This window comes from Dendrobates tinctorius, unplaced genomic scaffold (assembly GCF_039654945.1).
Source record: "Dendrobates tinctorius isolate UK_male_01 unplaced genomic scaffold, ASM3965494v1 ptg000070l, whole genome shotgun sequence".
Taxonomy (NCBI): Eukaryota; Metazoa; Chordata; class Amphibia; order Anura; family Dendrobatidae; genus Dendrobates; species Dendrobates tinctorius.
In genome coordinates, this window is record NW_027361738.1 from 63,167,198 (window position 1) to 63,191,470 (window position 24,273).

The 24,273-nt window shown below is 45.1% G+C and overlaps 1 protein-coding gene across 1 annotated transcript in view; it reads right to left on the bottom strand.

The window, feature by feature from the left end:
* YME1L1 (YME1 like 1 ATPase) overlaps positions 1-24,273 on the bottom strand; it is a 64,769-nt gene that overhangs the window by 33,800 nt on the left and 6,696 nt on the right. The window contains exons 2-8 of the mRNA XM_073581742.1: positions 10,154-10,285; positions 9,101-9,266; positions 8,081-8,173; positions 7,784-7,893; positions 6,894-7,044; positions 6,050-6,133; positions 3,947-4,029 (exon numbers count right to left, since the gene is read on the bottom strand). Coding sequence (XP_073437843.1) covers positions 3,947-4,029; positions 6,050-6,133; positions 6,894-7,044; positions 7,784-7,893; positions 8,081-8,173; positions 9,101-9,266; positions 10,154-10,285 — 819 coding nt within the window. The remainder of the gene's footprint in view (positions 1-3,946; positions 4,030-6,049; positions 6,134-6,893; positions 7,045-7,783; positions 7,894-8,080; positions 8,174-9,100; positions 9,267-10,153; positions 10,286-24,273) is intronic.

Below are 24,273 nucleotides of genomic sequence, written 5' to 3' on the forward strand. Positions count from 1 at the left end.
CTGGATTCGGGTGGTAGCTCGGGACCTGAGAAGGTAGGTCTGGGCGCCCTGGCAGTAGCCAAGGAATGTCAGCGAGTAGCTGCACCAGGTTTGCGTACTACGCCCGCCAAGGCCAATCTGGGGCCAGAGGCGTCACTGGAACCTCCTTCTGCCTTGATCCTCTTGATGATCCTTGGGAATAGCGGCAGCAAGGAAAATAGGTATGGGAGGCGAATATTGGTTCCATGGCAAAACCAATGCATTCCCGACGCTTGCCTGCAGGTCCTGGGACAGAGGCGACCAACGCGACCACCCTGGCGCCTACCCAGGAAACCGTCCGTTCCACGTCAGGCGATCCCCAACATCTGGATACTTACCGAAAAAGACCTCGGGGAGAAGTGACCATTCCCTGGACACAAGACCCTGCCGGCTGAGGAAGCCTGCCGCCCAGCTCTCTGTGGACGGCTGATCACCGAGTGATTCCTCTCGGCCTAGTGAGGGATGTGCCTCACTTCGTACCTGGCTGCTCTGCTGCGGATGCTTCCCTGGTGATTTATGTTAGCCACTGCCGTGGCGTTGTCTGCCTGAATCCGGACGGGGCGGCCTGCTAGAGGATGCTGAAAAAAGTTGCGGAGCCAGCCAGGCTGCTTGAATTTCTAACAAGTTGATTGAGATGCATGCCGCCTGTGGCGACCACCGTCCCTCGCGATGGTGAGAAAGACTGCTCCGTAGCCGAGGAAACTGACTGTCCTCCATCCAAGTGCCTGTCTGACCTACCTGGGCAACCGGCACTGTTGGTCGAATGAGAACAGGTTCTTGTCCCATGATGAAAGAGGGCATGCTGCAGGGGGTGAGGATGGAGTTGGACAACTGGGATTGCTCCCACCCTTTTCTTTACGACCCTCGTGCAAAGACGAAAGGTATGAGGGACTGGCTAGCTAAGTATCTGGACTCCTTGCCGAAGAGCTAGGGCCTCGTCTTGAGGAAGGATCACCAACCCTCGGGAGGTGCTGAAGATCATCCTTTAAAAGGAACTCCTTCGAACTGGGGATGATCTCTCCAGGTTAACCAACCACCTTAAGCCACAAGAGTATCTAGCGTGATGTTGATGCTCTCCTCGCATGCTCGATATGAGGGGCCCTTGATCAAAAAGGTCGTCTAAACAAGGCAAGACGACTATGCCCCGGGAGTGCAGAATGGCCATGACGACCACCTTGACCCCTGTGGACACTCCGGGGGCAGTAGCTAGCCCGAAGGGGAGAGCTGCGAACTGAAAATATAGGCCGCTGATAGCGAGGCGTAGAACTTTCTGATGTGGAGAGACAATGAGGACGTACAGGTATGCGTCTTGGATGTCGCTAGAAAACCTCCATGTTCTATAGCCGCTATGACCAAGTGAAAAAACTCCATCTGGGGCCGTCCTGATCTTGACAAATCTGTCCCGAAGTTTAAGGACCAGAATGGGCTTGATAGCCCTGTTCCTTTGGGGACCGTGAACAGGTCACAATAGAAACCCTGACCTCTTTCGCTTTTCGGCCCAGGGATGACAGCACCGTGTTTCCCAAGCAACTCTATGGGGGCTGTTTGACACAGTTTAACTTGTACTCCGAGGATATCAGCTCCATTACCCATGTGTTGTGCGCGAAGGAGAGCTAAACATGGTGAGGTCAGAGTAGGCGACCGCCTACTCTGCTGGTGTCGCCCGCCACTTGCGCTATTAGGCCGAAGATCCTCGGGATCTAAATCCCCTTGATCTGGGGATGTTGGTATCACATTCTTCCCAATGGGTTGGCTCCATATGAGACTTGATGAGACTTGATGTGTCCTAGTTGGGGCAACCTGCAACTGGAGTAGGTTGCTGAAGCTCCCCTGGGGTTGTGAAAGGACCAAAACCGTGTCTGAATCAGGTGACGAAAAAAGCTGCTTAACCCTCTGAGGGAGAAAACTGTTTCTGCCCCCTGTGGGGTCAGAAATAAGCTGGTCCAACCTTTCACCAAACAGGTGAACATAGCCACGCTCAGCCTAGAATGGCCGATGGCACCCCTCTGACAAGGGCAAAAAGATAGGGACTTCTTGGCGGTTAAAGTTGCATGCCAAGTTCTCCTAATTTAACAATATCTGCTATCTTCGCAGGCAGGTCCATACCCTGTAAGGCTCTGTATAATGATTCAGACCCAGAGCCCATGGCCTTAACTCCCAAGTTGCCGCGAACGAGGGAGAAAGTGCTCAACCCGAAGCCTCAAATACTGAGCGAGCCAGGCCCACTATGAGACAGTCGGTGGGATCCTTAATAGCGGAACCGTTAGGTATGGACAACAGGGCTTTAGCAGCCAAGCGCGACACGGGTGGATCTACTGCTAGGGATTCCACCCACCTCAAACGTCAAGCGTTTTCTCTATGTCATCACTCTGGGTGAGCGGCAATTACACTACGAGGCTGCTTGCCCCACTTAAATGACACCCTGTGCCCTGAGGCCAGGGTGGATTTATTTGTCCATCCCCAGGGCCTGGTTGACGGCCTCGATAAGGCTATTCATTGTTTCCTGGCAACTCAGAGTAATCAAGTCAGGGGGCTCGTCCGAGTCGTAATCCCGATTCTCGTCACTGACTACTGGCGAGGGCGAATGAGAGGCAGAGCTTACGGATGCCGAGGCACCGGACGGACCGGGAGTCGCTGTGTGGGTTCGAGTCCCCCGCGTCTGCCTAGTGAGAGAGCGGCCCCAGCAGGCCAGAGGCTCCTGTGAGGTGGAGGACCCCCCTAAGACAGGCGAGCCACTATCCCTGCCCCTAACTGGGGCTTGAAGTGACTATTGCTCTCGTAATGCTGTAGACTGCGACAGAGGCAGAGCCCAATCTGGGCGGTCGCAGGGGAGGGCTCCTGGGCACTTTGGACTCGCAGATTTCACAGATTTTTCCTGCGGGAAGGCAGACCGATAGGAGGTACATGCAGCATACAGAAAACGTGTACGTTTTAGCTGCTCTGGGCATGGTGACCCTGCTAGGTGATATGCCTGCAGGGTTCCACTGCTCAGCCTCTGGCAAAAAAAAAAAAAAAAATATAACACAAACAGAGGGGGGGCCCTCTCCTTCAGTGGTAGCACTTACCCCAATCCTGTGCCCAGTCCTGGATCTCCTTTAGGCGTCCAGTCTGCCGAACCGCTGCACGCTTTTCCAAAAGGTGCGCCTCAGCATGTGGGCGGCTCTGCAGGGAGAGAAGGCGCCGCAAGTGACGTCCTATGGGCCGAGCTTCTGCTCGAGGCCTAACGCCGGCTGAAGCCTGGGACTAAATTTTTCAGAACCCGTCCGAGGCTCCGGGGGCGGGTCCGCCGGAAGTACACGCGTCACGGGGGTGGTATTTCCGCCCACGGGCTAGTACCGGCAGAAGCCGGGGACTAAATTTACGGCGCCTGCCTGGACACGGGGACGGGAGCACTAGGAACCGAGGCCTGGTAAGGATATGCGCTGCTGAGCGTTACCGCCGTGGGGGCGCATGCTGGTGCCCGACCGCTACTGCCGCCCAGAGGAATGCCGACCCTGGGGGTTTCAGGAGCCCTCCCAGCCCACCTCCTTCAACGCCTCACCCCTGGAGCTAACCTTTTTCATCCACTTAGTGTCAGCCTACTGCGGAGGAGGAGCTAACATTTTTTTCCATTCACTTAGTGTCAGCCTCCTGGCAGCAGTAGCATACACCCACAGTACCTGTGTCCCCCAATGAGGCGAAGGAGAAACACACATATGTAATGAGGGAGCTGGTCTCTGATGCAAAGGATATGCCATAGGTATCCAATTGGATCTGATCAAAGAGGTGAAAGTCACATAGATCTCAAGAACAAAAGATGCAGGAATGAAAAGGACACTGAAAGTTGCCAAGCACATTTGCGCTACTAATAGCTGAACACCCATAAAGGTGAATGTACAGACGCACGCCTGCGCGAACACCTCTACACTCCCACATCCCCGGTACTCACCCCTTTTACATGTTCAAACGTCACATTTTTCATCTGAATGGGATCCACAGCTGCATCAAGGCCGGATGTTGCTCTGAAACGAACTGCAAGAAATAAAATATATCACAAAATAAAAAGTTTGTCATTGTCACTTACCTTTACAGATTAGTACATTTCTCAGAGACCCTAATACTCTAGGGTCATTCAGATCAAAGGATAAATGAAACAAGTCAATGGGGAAGAGGAAAAAAAAGTGATGAGGACATTTCTTCATCAGTAGAACAGAACACCCACAAGCTAAAAAGGCCAGTACTGGCCCATTCCTTAATATATTTATAGATATTCAAAAAAAAAAAAAAAAGTTTTTCATAACTTCAATATTGTTGACTGCTAAAATTGGTTATCAATATCAGATTGGCAGGCCTAACTTCCATCACCCGCACCGATACTCTGCATGAACTCGATTAAGGGCTGCAGAAGTGTCACAGCTCTGCACCCTAGTAGCTCTCAGTGTTATTGTAAGGCCTGTTTCACACTTCCGTTTTTTCAAATCCGTCAAAATCCGTTGTTTTCCGTAAAAAAAACGGATCCGCCATTTTTTGCAGGATCCGTTTTTTTTGTCCCATAGACTTCCATTACGGTTACCGCGGATCCGTCAAAAAAACGGATCCGTTTTTAAAAAAACGGATCCGTTTGCATCAGTTTCCGTCAAAAAAACGGAAACGGATCCGTTTGGCGGACACAAAAACGGAAGTGTGAAACAGGCCTAAGTCGTCTCAAATCAGTTGAGAATTTAGAAGGGAGCTTAAAATATTTAAGTCCCGGAAAACCTTTTAAACATTTATCATTTAACAGAAACTTTTATTAATTTAACATTAAACTAAAAAACAGGGATTTGTGTGTACTCACCGTAAAATCCTTTTCTCCGAGCCAATCATTGGGGGACACTGGACCGTGGATTACCTCAGGCAACATGCAGAGGCTCCAGGCATCCGTGCCGCCCCACTGCGCCACCACTGCCCGAAAGTGGATGGTGACTAGAGGCGAATGAGACCTCTCCACCTCCCTATCAAAGGGAAGGTGGATTGAGGAGGATCCGTGCGGCCCACATTCCTAATCTGGGCCTACTACACTGACCACCCGGCTCTGCTGCATCCCATCTCAGCAGCGCAGCACCTGCAGTCAGCAGGGGGAGAAAGGGGCTCTTCCGATGGTCCTTTCAGATGTCTGGGTCCCCAGGGGGTTATGTACACCAAGGGCTACTGCGTTCCAGCACCGCTGCAGATGCACATTGTTTAATCCCTCCGCTGCAGGCACACCGTTTAACCATTCACGGCAGCCTCTCAGTCATTTGTAGCCTCTCAATAGACATTGGCAATATGTCTCAATCAAAAGCTACTAAGAAAGCCGATAAGGCACACACAGTGGTGTATGCCTCATGTACCACATGCAATGTCTCTCTGCCTCGGAGACACCCTAACCCTCATTGTATGGCCTGCAATGCCTCATGCTCTCAGGAGCCCCCCGCTACTGTCGAGCACAGCGGTGCCAGCCCCCCCTGAGTGGGCCACTTCCTTGGCACAGTCCATGGCTTCTCTCGCTAAGGCCTTAGAATCCTTTTGTGATTCCTCCTCAAGCCAGAGCATCTCCTTACTGTCCGTAGAAGGCCCCCCAGCCACACAAGAGCTTTCCTCAGACAGGGGCCGGACGGCGACAGAAGGTGCACATTTTTCTAGGTAACATACCCGTGACCCGTCCCCACAGAACTCCGATGCCTGGAGCCTCTGCACGTTACCTGAGGTAATCCACGGTCCTGTGTACCCCAATGAGGTGAAGGAGAAACATGCCTAGACTACATCAAAACTTTGCCAATAGAGCGTTTCACTACACAGTGCGACATGGTCAGTACTGATGATTGAACAGTGTCAAACTATACATGGATATGTCCCCTTGACAAGAAGAAAGGCAACATCCCAATGTCAATATATTCACACATTTACCATGTAGAATAATAAAAGAATGTTGCAAAATGCTAAGAAGAGTTGCTCCTGCATTGTTTTTACAGGCATAAAGTTGCAAATGCACAAAGATTTAAAATGCACCAATAAAAAATCTTTATCTCACCTGATAAAAACGGTGTTTTTGATAAACCATAGATGCCAAGTAACAGCACGGCCAGTAGAATGTAGCGGGTTCTTTTCAAGGATTCTAAAAAGAGAGACATTAATAAGATTTCCTAATTTAATGTCATGAATAAAGCAAGAGAGACTCGGGAACCATAAGATACAGATGTGACTAATAGTTATAAAATCGAATAAAATCAGCAGTAAAAACAAAGACGATGTCCTGCCGAGTATAAGGCCTGTGGAAGATGCCAGGACAGTGTGAGCCACAGCAATCCCACATATACCTAGAATCAATCAACCCCCATAGAAATATCATTCACATATGAATCACCAATTCCCAGGATGGTTGTTATAAAGGTTGTCCACTACTCAGACGACTGCTTTTCAATCACTGTTCCTCCCTTATAAAATAACTGCTATACTCCCCTCCAATGCAGGAGCTGTTCCATCACTGGAGCGGCATCTGCACAGGAGGAGAGTATAGCAGTCGTCATTTTATAATGAGGGAACACAGTGATTGCAAAGGGGTTGTCTGAGTAGTGGACAACCCCTTTAACTCATGGAAGGCCCCGCCATGATCTGACTGCAAGAGAAGGGTCACCAAGTCCCCCAGCCAAGTCAATCAGTACCCTCTTCACACACAATGTAGAGGACTGAGAGTACAGCGCTCGGCCATTTGCATCAGTTCCGATGACAAAAGGGGACATAGAAACATCCTTCTGGCGACTGGTGGCAGCCTAGTGGTCAGAACCCCACCAATCTAGCAGATATTAGTCATTTTTTAAATAGGTGATAACTCATTGAAGCCGAAATACCACTATAAAAGTCTGACATTTCCATACCAGTGGTCCTCTGGGTGAGTGCTTGAGCTTTTAGGAAACCCTCTGCAAACCCATTCTTAAAAGCATCCTGTTGTCCTTCTGGGACATTTTTATTTTTAACTATCTTCTCCAGGTTTTCTACATCTGGGACCCGATCTCTCATCAAGAATCCCTTAAAAAAAAAAAATTAACAAAGTCCTAAATTATACAGATTTTCATAACCAGCGCACATAAAAAACATTGATTAACCTCTTAATGACTAAGCTCATTTAGGCCTTAGTATTTGGGTGGCAGTAAATGTTTAGTTTTTTTTTATTGAAGGGGCAATACAAAAACTTGTAGCTTTATTTTTTTTTTTACATCTAACATTTCAAACCTGCTAAAATCAAGGTCATATTTTGATTTTTGGCATCTGTAGATCAGTATTTTAACGTCCACAAAGAAAACGAAAAGCCCATTTAGCTCCTGCATCATTTTTGCAACAGTTGAACAATGGATGGCGGATTCTAAATTACCCAATTTTTCTTTTTTCCGGATCAGACTTGACAGTGCAAGTTGCGATTTTGTTCCCACTGACGCTATGTAATGTGGAAAAAGGGTGCATTCGAATTGTGACGCTGAATTAGAGGTCTGTGTGCAGCTTGTTGTGATGAAAAGGCGCTCATCTGAACTCAGCCTTAAATGGCTGGGATTAGAGTAGTTCCGTTAAGCGCCCATGTCATGGCAAGCGCAGCCTGGGTCATATGTAATGGTCTTATTTTATGTTAAATAATGCTTTTTAATGGTTTCTATAAAACATATTGGGGTCATAAGGCGGTCTTACCACGAATTCATTGCACAAATTGTGACCTTAATTTGACCATCAGAAAGTCTGCACAACATATAGAAGAGACTGAAATATCCATACGTACTTTCATGAATGAAGGAGTGGCATTTTCAGCGGCAGCGATGCGCTCGGAGGTGGACTGCAGACGTCTGTCTCTGGTTTTCAGGGTCTTGAATCCTCGAGACTGTATGTAACCTGAAAACAGTTTTATGCAAGTGACATTATAGCCACAGGTATTACATTAGCAGTTGCATCTTCCTCTATACACTTTCCGCTGAAGTTTTATAATGTGGTTGCTTATATATACAATTTTACCCAATATGTGATCATTTCAAGAGGAAAAGAAACAAAATAAAGTCTGGAAATATAGAATTCTTCTTACCTGGCCAACGTTGGAGGTCTGAGCAGACTTGTTTTAGTGGACTTGGCTGTTGTATAGAAAGTGGTCGAAGTGTATGGAAAGTATTGGGGTATCCTAAGACAAAACCACAATACAGTGAAATAAATAAAGGTTGTGCCTCCAGCACTTCTTTGGTAAGTTAGATGACCACACTCGTTTCCACAAGTTTGAGATCAATCATGGTCATGAAGCCCATTCCTAGGTGGCCGTTGCAGTCAGGCACTTACAGAGACTTTACCAGAGAGGTCAATCCCAAAAGAACCAACTTTCTTTTTAATGGGGCTTTCCCACTTACAAGAAGTTGGACCCCTAATTATCTAAAATACACAAAATAGCTAAGAGAATTCCCACAATGTCCAAACATATAAAATTAATGGCACTTCATACAATGAATTCAAAACATATTATGGGTAACCCACCAAAATAAAGAGGAGGCCCATTGAATTAAAATCAATCTTTATTGAAGAAAAATCTCTAAAAAAAAAAAAAAAACCAAATTTAAAACACCGTGCAGGCGCCACCCATCCCGGCTTCAGACAGGACGCATCCACTGTTATATACAAGATTTGCCTGCTGGGTCACTACTTGCTGACTCGGCAATGACATCCAATTAAAAGGAATATTTAACGGGTATAGCCGATCACTGGCAGCAGAAGTGATCCTCTACAGGCAGTGATGCGGCTGTAGTGGTGCCATGTCCAGGTAGGTAGTACAGACTGGCAGATGGCCGGGCAATGTTAGTGGAGGGAAATAGTGAAAAAAAACATTTCTTCTCCAATTTTACTTCCCCAGACAATGAGGTGGGTTACTACTCACAACAGACCCCTGCCAAGTGAGCTCAGCTTCATTCAGAGGTCCCACAGAAGAGAATACAGAGAGGAGGCCTGTATCGGTGGTCACCACTCCATGTACAGCAGTCATGGCATCAGGAAGGACCGGGGGGGTGGGGGAATTTAGGATGGGGGGTTCAGACTAACTTTGTGGAGTTTCACCAGCACTCACCATTTTTGTTTTCAAAGAAAGACTCAGCAGATATGTGTGATGTGTGCCAGCTGGGGGAGGTTTTCTTGTTATCGGAGAAGAAGCCGGGTAGAAGCTTGTTCAGAAGTGAATCAAGATCTGCAGTCCTCAACTCAGATAAGCCCAGGTCTCTGAGATTTAAAAGTGGCTGGAGAAAAAAAAATAAATAAAAAAATGGCGTTTTAAACCAGAATGAATGATTGGCCATTAACATTTATCACTATTTTAAAGCACTGGCAATACGTGCTGGAAAATGGAGCAGATTTTCATTTGTCTGGATGGATTATTATTATTGTGTTAATTTGCAAAGTTGCTTGTATTTACAAATACTTTCCGTTCTCAAGTTTAGTGCTCTTTGCCTAGTTTCCCGGCCACATCTGCAGTCTTTCGGGGTGGCTGGTGTCCTAGGAAAGGAGCTCCTTTTTTACAAGTGCCTTACTTTGGAGCGCTACTCTGAAGCTAGCCAGATCCCCAGAACCCATCAGATTCAGTGTCCCCAAGCTCCTCTGATGCTGCAGAGGCGAAGCATCATGAGGATGCGCATAGTTCAGACCAGCAGCTCAACGGGGCAGCTTGGCCCAAACTGTCAATTTTCAAGAGCGCACCAACCCTAGGCAAGTAGGAAATCAGGAGGCAGGGGAGTGATGCGCTCCTGAAGAACAACCATGAGACAACCCCTTTAAAATAGGGAGCCACTTTCAGATAAATATTAAAGCCTGCGTGATATGGCAATATTATTAATAATGGCAGACAGAGGGGCATGTGAGCACATAATTTCTGTCATTATCTAAATCCACCTTATTGGACATTTATGCCTTTAATGTGAGGATACCATAAAATGGGTCGTCTAAAACTCCTTAAGATTGGGTCATCAGCAACAAATCGGTGGAGGTCCGACACCCGCACTCCCACCAATCAGCTTTTTGCAGCTTAGACCAGATGTCCATATAGGTAGTCTGAAGAGCAGAGTTACAGTATATGACAACCCCTTTGACCAAGAGGTACAGAGAATTGCCTGGCAGAATTATTACCGACCTCAGAGCTGTATGTTTCAGTGTCGGGGGTCACTTCACGCTGCAGGACCTGAATGGAGGATGAGCTGGGAAAATACACCGCAGTCTTGGGAGAGTGGAAGGCAGTAATGAGGTGGCTTAATGGTACTGTAACCTATAGAGAAGAAAACAGATCAATGTGAATGAGTTCGATGTGGAACTGATACGCATACCGTATATATTTTAAAGGCTAAGTTCACACTAGGCTTTTTTCAGCGTTTCTATTTTTCCTGCAGAAAAACCTGATCTCTTGGCAGGAAAGAAGCTGCAGTAAGAAAGCATGTTCTCCTTGGCTATTATTCCAGTTTTGGCATGCCAGATTTGTCTCTTGTGCATGCTGATATCATTTAGTTTTGAAAAGTCCAATTCTATAGAATCAGATAGCCACAAAAAAAAAGCAGCAAATCATGATACTTGTGGTTTTTTTGCTGCAGATGTTCAGCTTTTTATCACCATTCATTCATGTCAAAAGGTTGAAAGACGTGACCTGCCCTGCTGTCCAAAAACCATGCAAAGAACAAAATCCTGATGACAAAAAAAAAACAGCCTGTGTGCATGAGATTTGTGAAATCTCAGACTTTGCTGGCAGTGTAAAACACAGCTGATTAATTTGCATAAAAAATGCATCAAGAAAACACTGTGAAAACACCCAGTGTGAACTTAGCCTAAGTGTATGTAACCCTTCAGTGAATGCAGAGTTTTAATAGCAGACAGGACAGGTCCACACTCATCATCATCCCTGCAATCAGTGTGCAGAGCACATTATCCAGTGATGATCTGACTGCTGCGACCTAAACACTGTAGTGGTGACAGCAAGTCAGCAACCGGGCTTCATCAAGCAGCGAGACCCCTCTGAGAAGCCGCCTACCATTGACGCCAGGCTGTCTGACTGTTGAAAGAAGTCCCCATTGCTGCCCTGGTGCCAGACCTACTGTCACCGCTACAGACCGTGTACGCAGCAGCTAGTAAGTATCTAGCTGTGAGTGGTGGCAGTGTTAGGCTATGTGCCCACGGTGCGTGTTAAAACGCACACCAAAAACCGGACTCCTTCACAGAAATCGCGCGTTTTTTTCCTACGTCATCACAGGACCGTGCCGCAAGGCATTACTGGGAACGCTGTGGCCCGGGAATGCAGCGCAGGACGCCGGAAGGTAAATATACCCCGATTTATTACTTTTTATTCTTTTTTTTTTTACAGGGGTATGGTCCCCAGGGCCTGGAGGACAGTCTCCTCTACTCCACACCGTGGGTACCAACCGCACATGAGACGCTTAACTTCCCGCATGGTGGGCATAGCCACATGCAGGAAGTAAGCGATTCTCATGCATTCCTATGGGTGCGGAACTGCAGCAATTCTTTGCGATTCCGCACAAAAGAATGAGCATGCTGCGATTTTTTCCGTGATGCGATTCCGCCGCGGAAAAAAACGCAGCATTAGCACAGCATGTGCGGAATGCCATAGGAATGCATGGGGGGCGTTATGTACAAGATTTTTAAACGTTTTCGCGCCGAAAATCGCGGCAAAAACGCTTAAAAAGCACTACGTGGGCACACAGCCTAAAGGTTATGTGCTGAGCTGCAATTTAAGAAACTATGTTCACACGTTGCATTTTAACAGCGCTTTTTAATCCAAATTTTCAGTTGTGTTCAACAGTACCAGCAAAGTCTATGACATTTCAGAAATCTCATGCGCGCACCAGAAAAACGTAGCCTGACCAAAAAAACGCAAAGAAAAAAAAACACAAATGAAAATGCGGCAAACACTCTGCAAAACCTGATTTTGTGAAGTTGCTTCTTTATTGCCAAGAGAGCAGGTTTTGTCTGCGGGGGGGTGGAATGCAACATGTGAACATAGCCTTACTATGGAAACTAATACACATCAACGCATAATTACATATAAAAATACATACAAATCGGTTTTTCGTTTTGTTTTCTTTCAATAAAAATCTAATTTATGGAAATAAACTTGTTTTGCTTTTAACTTTAAGGTCAGAATTTTTTTTTCAAATTATTAATATATTAACAAAAAAAGAAAAACCTATCCTGTAAATGTACAGACCTCCTGAGAATCAGGTCGCCAGGTCATTTTTTACCAAGGTTCTGAACGCTGTAAAAACAAAACCCAGAAGCAAAAGGAGCTGCATTTTTTCCCCAAATAAACTCCAGTAGGAACTTTTATTTCCCCGTTTTCTATTACACTGAATGGTAAAATGAAATCCTGAAAAAAAAAAAAAAAAAAAAAAAAAAAAAAATTAAAAGCAAACCCTCATATGGCTATGAAAACAAAAAAAAAGTCCAAATAAGCATAAAGTAATTATAATAAATGTTGAATAAATAACTTCACCCCCAAAAACAGAGCCATAATGCCCAACAACAAAATAAAAAATGGAAATGCTGCCAATAGAAGGATAAACACAAGAAAAACGGAGCAAAGAAACACCATCCAATAAGAAGATTTTTGTATTTTATTAATTCAAATAATTTTGAAAATATGTAAAAACCAATATAAAGGCTTATAACAATGAAGAGGAAAAGAGGAATACCACGGCCAACACAGGGGTACACATTTTGTATATTGGTCCCACAGGGGGACTAGACATGTAATCCTTTGACTGCATCAGTACACACTGCACCACCCAGCCTGGGCATTATACTGACAGACAGGGTGAATGACCCTGCTCCTGGACTGGCATGTGACAGATAAAGGCACGTTGTGAGGCTTCCGGTTGCCATTGCACCCAGAGTTTAAAAGATTTGCGCAGCCCTGGTCTGACATCCAGTCTGGCTTTTCATGCAAGCCAGACAATGGAGTCCTTCGTTCTGCGCTCAGGATACTCGGCCCAAGATCATGAGCGCCTCTTGCGCTAACTAGGCACCGCAATGTCATAATGATGCATGAGACATCAATGTCTGTCACGGAGCACAAAGCAACAGGCTCTCACGGTGGATAAACACACCCTATGGAGTTGGAGGTTAATACAAATTATTGGGGCAAGCTGAGAACCACACAACGTACAATTGCACATTTACAAATGTATTAATGTGCCAGAGACGTATCAGGATTTTTCACCAGTGTGGATCAAGTGTTGAGACCTCGCCGACCGCAAGACACTCAGCCAAAGGCTACTCTCTTCACAGGCTTAAGAGGGGATCAGTGGAAAGTCTAAGGAGTCCTACAGTCTCTGGCCAGCTCAATGCTTCGGCTACTTTGATCTCAGCACCCGGAGTCCAACATTCAAAATAGTAGGGATATAGGGGACAAGATATTCTTTTGGTAAACTGAACACACAATTTAAATGGGGGTCCGCGGGTTCATTTGTGTAAGCAGGGTCCCATCTCTAGAACAGCTGATCACTGCTAAAACCACTGTCAAGGGAACGACTTTGCAACCGAATATTTCCTATGCAAATGATTACATGACATGTGTGCAAATCAAGGGGCCTCATCTGACACTCTAGGTTTTAAAGTGTCCCGCTTTTTACAGCTGCCCTCTCTACACAAGGGTAATACATAAAAAAGGGTCATTCCATATCAAGTGATACAAAAATGAATATTTTTTTACCTGATGTCTTTAGATTTTTTTTATTTTTTGTTTTTATGAAGTACAACTTTAGTTAATTACAAATTAAAAAGTTTTGAATTTTTTTCTTCATCAGTTAATTTTTTACAGACTTCTAAAGTTGTGAAAAAGAGCGAATTTTGGCCTGGTATGGCTTTACATTTTTTATAATATCTTGGGCTAGAATTAAGATACAAAGGTGGGAGAGACATCATTTTTCTCAGAATGGTAAAGGCTTTCATTTGATATGTCGCAAGACTATGTTTCTTTACATTTTGTTTTTGAGAAATCAAATTCATAATTTTGATGCGCAATTGTGAAAAAAACGTATGTTTTAAAATGGTGAAAAAATGCATGTGCGTTACTTGGGACCTATCAAATTTGTATTTTTTTTCTTAAGCCTTGAATCATCTGATTTTATGTTTGTGAGTTTATTCCTTTTTTCTTTTCACATTACAACGTATTGAACTCTACATTTATATGTAACAATAAAGAAACACAAAAAACAAATCCCGAAGTGCCAGAATAAATCCATCTTAATCATAACACAACTTGCTCAGCATTTTCAACCTGAATACACTGAACAAACCAAAAGAAAAAAGGTGATCATATCTTCAAGTGTGATTTTCTAAGTGGTCTCAACCTAATTATATGTTAAAAACAAGATTAAAAGAACCAATATTTTTACCACCTTTTATACATGTAACAGTTCATCACTAAACATGTCATTTATGAAGTGTTTAAGAAGAATAGTACAGTAGTTAAATCCTCATTCTATAAAATATGAACTAAATCAAACAATTAATAGTACATTTTTAAACTGGCCTTTTATCATCAATTTGACCCTTCTAGTGGGTGAAATGTAATCTGGTCCATAAGCGCTTACTAGCAATGGCCATTTCCTTTTGTGTCAAACAGTATGTGCGGCCGGTCATGGTGTTGGGCTCCACCTGATTTAATATCTGATTTTTGTTAACTTTTAAAATGTCTGGTTTTCTTGGGTACACAAAGGATGGCGCTGGGCCAGAAGGATGCAAAAAAGTCACTTCTACTTCTTCATTTTCACAATTTTGGGAGAGTACAGTAGCCAGCCACCAGTGCCGATCATATTCACAGGTCACATAACCAGTTATGTCATCCATTGCCAATCTTGTGCCGCCTTCTACCACTTCATGCACTTCACTGTCTTTGCTGAATGAAAAAATCCTTGTTTTTATTTCTGTTTCACTACATGGAATGACAGTGTGGTATTGCCGAGTCCCTTTGATGCGTTCTGCTTCCTGTAACCGATGCTTTAACAAACTCTCCTCTTTGTAGTCCTTGTTTGTACAGTACATGAACTGGATGTTAAGAATATTTTTCGCACTCCATTTGAAAAGTTGCATGGGTGTTAAGATTTGGTCTGAATATGGCCTCTGGAGGCTAGCCCGGGCTGCAAGGCATTTCACGGTGCCCCCTAAACCATCACATACACCTTTGCCATGAGCAGTGGCAAAAAAGTGCCATTCAGCTTCCACTCCAAAGTCTTTCTTGTGATGGCATACATTTATAAAGTTTTTCCTGTTTTTATACTGTGCAGAAGAGCCATCCGAGAAGTAGTAGACCTTGCTCAAACTTGGTAGGATGTCTGTTTTTATCACTGAAATCAATTTTTTTTGGAATAAATGAACAGCTATTGAATCATGAAGTAAGCACTCAGATATCATAACTACACTTTTGTACTTTATTTCTCCATTCTCATTGTAATAGATCGCAAAAGGGTGCACAGTTGCTTGTTCATTGTTCCAGTGAAATGACTGTGCTTCATCCTGAACAACAAAGGAATAGTTCTCTGAAAAGTCTAAGCTTATTACTGCCTCATTCTGTTTGATGCTTTCTTTGAGGTGATTGTAGTAGTCAGACTGTTGGCGAGCTATTAATGAGTGTTTCTTAAGGACTATCAGCTGTTCACAAAAACATTCTACAAAAAGTTCTGCACTTTTAAAAACCGTGTCAAAAGTACATCTGTCAACAGATATCCACTGTTTATAAGTTATATTATCTACCATAGCCTCTTCAAAATAACTTAATATTTTTTCTTTGAGAGCCAATACTGAAGGACATTTTTTGCAAATATTGAGATAACAACTCCAACTCTTTTCTGGACACAATATTTGAGACAGACATACTTTGTAATCGCCATGGTTGGACTCGCCAATCTGAATATCTTTCAGCTTACCCCCTTCAATCATGAGCTTAGTGTTCTGGTGTGTTGTACATACGCATACTGAGTGTGTACCACTACCACCAGCCAGGACACAATTCTTCGGTCGCAGGTCAGCAAATTTTGAAAATCCTATTTTGGCAGAAGTGGAATTTTTTTTCTTTAAAAAGTTCATAGGTTTCTTTCAAATTGGTAAGAACCAGCCTCTTCTGGACAGAAGTTTTCTTACCATTCACTTTTATAGACACACAATCTTTCTTGCCAGGCATAATTCGGCTCACTTCATCACTATTGTAAAAATCTTTCACTTTACCCACTATAGCTTCAACAATGTTTTGCCTGGTTTAGGATCAGGACAAGACATGAAACCTTTTTGTTCAACTAGAGATTTGACTTTTCCAGCCGTTCTATTTCTAACGTTAATTTCATTTTCTATTCTTTTGTATGTCCAACTCTTCGGTAGTGTAGTCAGTATCATGAACTGTTCACTTCTGCTGTGGGTGGATTTAAATTTATCTTTAAGCTGAAGAATAGTGTTGAGCATTCCGATACCGCAAGTATCGGGTATCGGCCGATACTGACTTCCGATACTTTTGTCATATCGGATACCGGAATCGGAAGTTCCCATCATGCTATGAGCCTGCTTGCTTTGATTCAGCCAATGGGGATCCTCCGAAATGTGGGCACATCCTGTTAGGCATGTAGGCATGTTAACTATTGGCATGGCTGTGATTGGCTGCCGAAATGATGTCATGATGCACTATAAAAGCCACCGCAGCCGCCATTTCTGGTTCACTCTGCTGTGAATTCAGTTAGGGACAGGCTGCTGTAGAAGACTGTGAGGGACAGTTAGAAAAGCCGGATTACTTACCGGTAATGCTCTTTTAATGAGTCCACGACAGCACCCACTGGAGGTATCGGATCCGCCCATTTGGAACAGGAAACCCTACAGGAAAGATAAAAGGGGCGGTCCGCCTTTCCTCCTCAGTTTTACGTTTCAGAGTACCAGGACCGCCAAGGATTAGGCAATGTTCTCTTATTTTAACATCTTTCTTATCCATTATTTAGTTGATATACTTTAACTATTGATATCTTTAGGGAGGGAAGTGAGCGGGTGCTGTCGTGGACTCATTAAAAGAGCATTACCGGTAAGTAATCCGACTTTTTACTCTTCGCCACGACAACACCCACTGGAGAGATTCCAGAGACCATCACCTGGGTGGGACCACCGTGCCAAGGACAGTCCTGCCAAAGCTTAAGTCAGAGGTTGATGAAAGATCAAGTCTATAGTGGTTATAGAAGGTAGAAGGGGATGACCAAACTGCCGCCTTACATATAGTTTCAATCGGAACATCTCCCTTTTCCGCCCAAGAAGTTGCCATTGCCCTGGTGGAATGCGCCCTGATGTTCCCTGGAGGATCTTCGTTTTTTGCGGAGTAGGCTAAACGAATGGCCTCTCTGATCCACCGGGAAATGGTGCTCTTCGTGACTCCATACCCCTTCTTACAGCCCTGAAATGAAACAAATAGGGCCCTACTCTGCCTCCAACTGTTGGACCTCTCAATATATTTTAGGACAGTTCTTTTGACGTCCAGAGTATGGAACTTCTGCTCTTCCGGAGTAGAGGGATTTTTATAGAAGGTTGGGAGGAGTATCTCCTGAGATCTATGGTATTTTGTTGCCACTTTTGGCAGGTAGGCAGGGTCTGGTTTTAATACCAATCTGTCTTGGTATTCTTGAAAAAAAGGTGGATCTATTGACAAGGCCTGGATATCACCCACTCTTCTAGCTGAGGTCAGTGCTACCAAGAGGGCCATTTTAAGTGCTAAGTATTTGAAGGGTATTGTGTCGATCGGCTCAAAGGGGTCTACCGTTAGGGCGTCTAAGACCAGATTTAGATCCCATGTAGGGACGGAGGGTATGTGGATTGGAGCTATTCGTTCACATGCTGTAATGAATCGAGTTATCCACTTGTTGCCTGCTATATTATGGCCATATAGTGCTCCTAATGCCGATATTTGTACTCTTAGCGTATTTACTGCTAAGCCTAAGTCTTTCCCTTTCTGCAGAAATTCCAAGATTGGGATTATCGGAACTTCTGCTGTATGAGGTACTGTATGGAATTGAAGAAATTTTTTCCATATTCTAGTGTAAATTTGGGTTGTGGACTGTTTTCTACTTTGTAGTAGTGTAGTAATTAAAGACTCAGAGAATCCTCTTGTCCTCAATAACTGCCTCTCAAATTCCACGCCGTCAAGTGCAAGCTGAGCACTTGAGGGTGGAAAAAGGGGCCTTGGGAGAGTAGGTTGGGAGTCGAAGGAAGGACCCAAGGATCTGTTATTGACATAATTTGCAGCCACGAAAACCACGGTCTTTTTGGCCAGAACGGTGCTATTAAGATTATCCTTGCTTTGTCGTCTCTGATCTTCCAAATTACTTGAGGTAGGAGGATCAATGGAGGGAACACATACGCCAGGTTGAAATTCCATGGAGCTAGAAGGGCGTCTAGTATGTCTGGGTGATCTGATGGAGATAGGGAGGCAAATGTTTTTATCTGCCTGTTCTCCTTTGTGGCGAAAAGGTCCACCTAGGGTTGTCCCCATAGGGCTACTATGTCCCTGAAGACCTTCTGATTGAGGCACCACTCTCCTTGCTGTAGAGTGTGTCGGCTTAGGAAGTCTGCCTTTTGATTGCTCTCGCCTCTGATATGAAGGGCCGAGAGGGACAAAAAATAGTTTTCTGCTAAGTTTAAAATTCTTGCCGCTGAAGACATCAGAGTCTCTGATCGAGTCCCTCCTTGTCTGTTTATATAGGCCACTGTGGTGGTGTTGTCCGATAGGATCCTGACATGCTTCTGTTGGAGCTGCGGAAGGAAGTTGTATAGAGCATAGAACACTGCAGTCAGTTCTTTTAAATTGGATGAGTACTCGCATTCCTCTCTATTCCACCTTCCCTGATGAAACCCATTCTCCATGTGTCCTCCCCAGCCCTGGGGACTGGCATCGGTGGTTACGATACAGGATGGAACTATAACCCATGGAACTCCTGAACATAAATGGTCATCATCTAACCACCACTCTAGAGAAGTCAAGACTTCTTGTGACAGGGTTATTTTGCTCTGTAAATGACCACTATGTCGCTTATCCTCTTGGAGGATCTGGTGTTGTAGTGTACGGACATGGTACTGGGCCCACCGGACTGCCGGGGTGCAAGAATTTAGTGATCCTAATAGTGACATTGCTCCTCTCAAGGACACACGTGGTATAGCTATAGCTGCTCGTATTTTTTGTTTCGTGAGGGTGATTTTTACCTGAGGTAGTAGACATCTCTGGGTCAAGGAATCTAGTTGAAATCCTAGAAATGTCTGGAGAGATTGTGGATCGAGTCTGGACTTTTGGATATTGATGATCCAGCCAAGGCTCTGAAAAGAGGAGATTGCGTCAGTCACGCGTTCGGTACATTGTTTGACTGAATTCCCAATTATTAGGAAGTAGTCTAAATACGGCACGATCAGTGTGTCCTTTTGGCGAAGGTAGGCCATCACTTCTGCCATCACCTTGGTAAATATTCTTGGTGCCGTGGAAAGCCCGAAGGGCATGGCCGCGTATTGGAAATGACGAATCCTGCCCTCGACTTCCACTGCGACTCTTAGGTATTTCTGGAATCTATTGTGAATAGGGAGATGATAATAAGCATCTTTTAAATCAATCCCTGCCATTACGCAATTTGGGAAAAGAAGCTTTATAGTGGATCTAATTGATTCCATTTTGAAGTTATAATTTTTTATAAATGAATTAAGCTTCTTTAAATTAATAATGGTTCTAAACGTACCGTCTGGTTTAGAAACCAAAAACAGGGGAGAGTAAAAGCCTCTACCCTCTTGTTCCTCAGGGACGTCAACTAAAACTTTTTTAGCTAGTAGGACTCGAATCTCGTCTTCGAAAGCCTTTTGCTGAACTGAGGAATTAAGGCGAGTTATAACAAAGAACTCATAAGGGATCTGAAGGAATTCAATCTTTATTCCTTCCTTGATTATGTTCAAAATCCATGGGCTTAACGTAATTTGTTCCCATTTGGTAACAAAAAATTTTAATCTACCCCCAACTGGTGGGTCTAAACTCTTAATTTTTATCTCTCCTATATGTTGGCCCTCTGAAGATGGTACCCTTCTGCTTTTCGTCTTTCGTGGCCCATCTATTCGTTCTGTCCGACTGTCTTCTTCTCCCGAATGGCCGTCTCTTAAAGGTTTTCCTATAAAATGGAATGGGAGAATCACTGAAGGCCTTTTTCCTCTCTTTTGCCTTGGCGAGAATTTCGTCTAAGGCTTTCCCGAAGAGGAACTCACCCTCGCATGGGGTTGCACTAATTTTGGATTTTGATTGTGCGTCCCCTTTCCAGCTTTTTATCCACAGCGCGCGTCTGGCGTTATTCACCAGGGCTGCCGACCTCGCTGCCAGTCTTAGGGTGTCCGCTGAAGCATCTGCCATAAAGGAAGCTGCACCTCTTATCAACGGGATGGCTGCACGCAGTTTCTCCCTTGACACTCTTTGCTCGATCTGCTGATCTAATTGATCTAGCCATACCAGCATTGATCTAGCAGTACATGTGCTGGCTATTGCGGGTTTGAATACCCCGGTGGTGGACTCCCAGGACCTTTTGAGCGAAGATTCTGCCTTTCGGTCTAATGGGTCTGCTAACAATCCTGCGTCCTCGACCGGGATCGAGGTCTGTTTGGAAGTGGAGGCTATGACGGCATCCACCTTTGGTATTTTAGTCCATTTCAATAGGTCTTCATCAGTGAACGGATACTTCCGTTTTGAGGCTGATGGGAGAAAACCCCTCTGGTCGTGTTTTTCCCACTCTTGATGAGGTCCTTAATTGCCGGTATCACCGGAAATGATCTCCTCTTTTTTTCTGCCAATCCCGCAAACATAATGTCCTGCGCGGTTTGGGCTCCCCTTTCCTCTTCACACCCCATAGTATTTCTAACCGCTTTTAATAGGTTATCTACGCTGTCCAGTGGAAAATTGGTTCACTTGACATGGAATGACCCAAAAGGATCCCAAATGCAATATGTACCACAGATCCGTCATTCGATTGCTTACCATTTTAAGATGGGACTGACAGCTCAGAACGACTATTGAAACAAAGTACAGACGCTCAGTGCTCTCTCTATGGTGGGGCCAATCACTTATATACACCTTCCCACCAGCTTGGTTTCCATCTATCTCCACCCTTCTCTGCCCCTATGAAGCCATATCTGTCAACAGAAAGAAGGGTAAAGATTGAGAGAAAACAAGCAGGTGAGGTGGTGTATTGAAATGACTGGCCACACCGTTAGGCACCAAGAGGCGATACTTAGTTTGAACAGTCATTCTGTCCCTTTAAAGGCGCAGTCCAACATTGCTTTATGATAACGCAGAGCATGTGAAAAGATACATCTGTATGCCCCATTACTCCAGCACTGACCCTCTCCATTTGTCTTTACCAGGATAGAAACCGATTGAGTCAGGAATGAGACGTCCTCGGATGCCCTCCAATGATGTTCCAATCACTGGCCTCGGCACTTAGGTGATTGAAGAACAGGACGATACAGATTTCTGATCCGATGGAGACAACCAGATCAGGAGATGCTCGAGAGGCTGGGAAGACAGCTGACTTGGATGGCTGTAGGTATTATTCCATCACATTCCCTTGGGGAAGTAAACGTTAATAACGAAGGCTAGTTTCACACTAGCGTTTATGAGCGCAGCGACGGCCTGCACACGGCCGCCGCTAAGCCCCACCCCCTACCGCACCTCCGCCGGTAGCTCCGCCTACCAACGCATGACGCTGCAAGTGCCCTGCATCTTTATCACTGGGGGCGCAGGCCGTGTGCAATATGCGTTTGGCGGCGCGTGCGTCCTTTTGACGGTGTGCCGACCTGCGCCAAACGCAATCTGCTGCAGTTTGCGTTTGGCGCAGGTCGGCACACCGTCAAAAGGACTCATGCGCCGCCAAACGCATATTGCACACGGCCTGCGCCCCAGTGATAAAGATAGGGGATGCAGGGCGCATGCAGCGTCATGTGCCGGTAGGCGGAGCTACCGGCGGAGGCACGGCAGGAGACGGGGCTTAGCGGCGGCCGTGCGCAGGCCGTCGCTGCGCTCATAAACGCTAGTGTGAAACTAGCCTTCGAAGATGATACCACACTTGAGGGTCTATAGTAAAAAGCAGGAAAAGAAGGCAGAACGATACAAAAGCCACTCAGTGGTATGGTGCGGTGTGACCCCTGATGAAGGATGCAGTCCTTCGAAACGCGGTCACTCGATCCCAGCGCCGCTCCGTAGCCTCTGTGATGTCACACGTGATGAAGTACTGTCGGACATTTTTTTCTTCAGCTGGTATCCAGGGACACCAACGGCCGGGGCTTCCCTGGCTCTACGCAGCTTCTCCGTACTCCTGCTGCCTTGCCCATTACAGGAGCTCACTCCGGCTCACGCACCTGAACATAATCCAGCAGCTCCCCAGCAATGACGGACCGCTATTAGGGTAAGTGAGTAACCGGATGTTTGTAAGTTTTTTTCTTTTGCAACTACACCCTGGGCATTTATTTCTTTGTCACAACATGTTAAGTGGCCAACCTTAGTGGCCCTATAAGCATGGCTCAGCGATATTTAAAGGGGACACATTGCACCACACTGTGGCTTTTTTATCATTCTGCCTTATTATCCTGCTTTTCACTACAGATCCTCAAGCACGGTATCATTCATTAGTCTTCTTAGTCCTTTCCCAGTGACAGAATTGGCACATGATCCGTCTTGATGCCAGCTGCTGAGGGGACTGTTTGTTGGTGAGCACCAGTGTGGTTTGTTACTACTTATTTTTCTAAACTTTAATAACTTCTGCTTTCTGCGGCAACTTAGAAGTGAGCATTTGTGCCGTGTCACCAGTCCTTGGAGCTTATCATAAATTAAGTCAGTGACGTAAAAGCTGAGCCTGCATGTCACCGACTTGATTTCTGATGAGCTCAGAAGACTAATTTGGCAGAAACACTCACTCCTGTGATAAAACAGGCAGGTAAATCCGTTAGCTCAGAAAGGTGCTGTGGTATGTACCGACCGTGAACTGGAGCAGCTTTGCATGGTCAGACACAGTCATTATACAGTACACAACAGTGGTACAGTTATAAAATCTCTACACAGGAATATTTTTTTAACTAATCAAATTTAAGGAACTTATTATTCTAATATCTATTGATTAAAATGTACTTACTTTGTGGGAAAACCCCTTTAAAGAATATGATACAAGAAGGTTCATTCCACGTTACAGTTAGAAATGTATAGTGGCTTACTTTATGTATTATTGAAGCATTACAATGAAACACTTCAAAGTGCCCTGGATGAATTTGCACCCCCTATAAATAGAACACCACAACGCAGACGGCGACAACCCTGGCACACGGTGCAAACACGTTTCCTGCAGCGGTGCTCCAGGTGCGCCGAACGTCTGTGGAGAAAATCCAATCTACACGAAGATTTCATCCATTTTAAGTTTATGCTTAGAACATACAACACTGCCCTTCACCTCTCCAAACAAACCTATTTCAACACCCTCATCATCTCACTGTCCAATAACCCGAAACGTCTCTTTGACACTTTTCATTCTCTACTCAATCCAAGAGTACAGGCCCCAACCACGGAGCTCCGAGCTGACGATCTGGCCAATTACTTCAAAGAAAAAATTGACCAGATCCGACAGGAAATTATCTCCAAATCCCCTCATACCATGCACTGTCCTCCCTCCCCCACTGCATCTAACTCACTCTCTGATTTTGAACCAGTCACAGAAGAAGAAGTAAGCAGGCTCCTTGCATCTTCTCGCCCAACTACTTGCACCAGTGACCCATTTCCGTCACATCTCCTCCAGTCCCTTTTCCCTGCTGTCACCCCTCACCTAACTAAAATATTTAACCTCTCTCTCTCTCTTCTGGTATTTTTCCCTCCTCATTTAAGCATGCCATCATACATCCACTACTTAAAAAACCATCCCTCGACCAAAACTGTGCCGCTAACTATAGACCTGTCTCTAATCTTCCCTTCATCTCTAAACTCCTGGAACGCCTGGTCCACTCCCGTCTTATCCGCTATCTCTCAGAAAACTCTGTTCTCGACCCTCTCCAATCCGGTTTCCGCTCTTTACACTCCACTGAAACTGCCCTCACTAAAGTCTCTAATGATCTGCTAACAGCTAAATCAAATGGTCATTACTCCATGCTAATTCTCTTGGATCTCTCTGCAGCATTCGACACTGTGGATCATCAGCTCCTCCTCACTATGCTCCATTCCATTGGCCTCAAGGA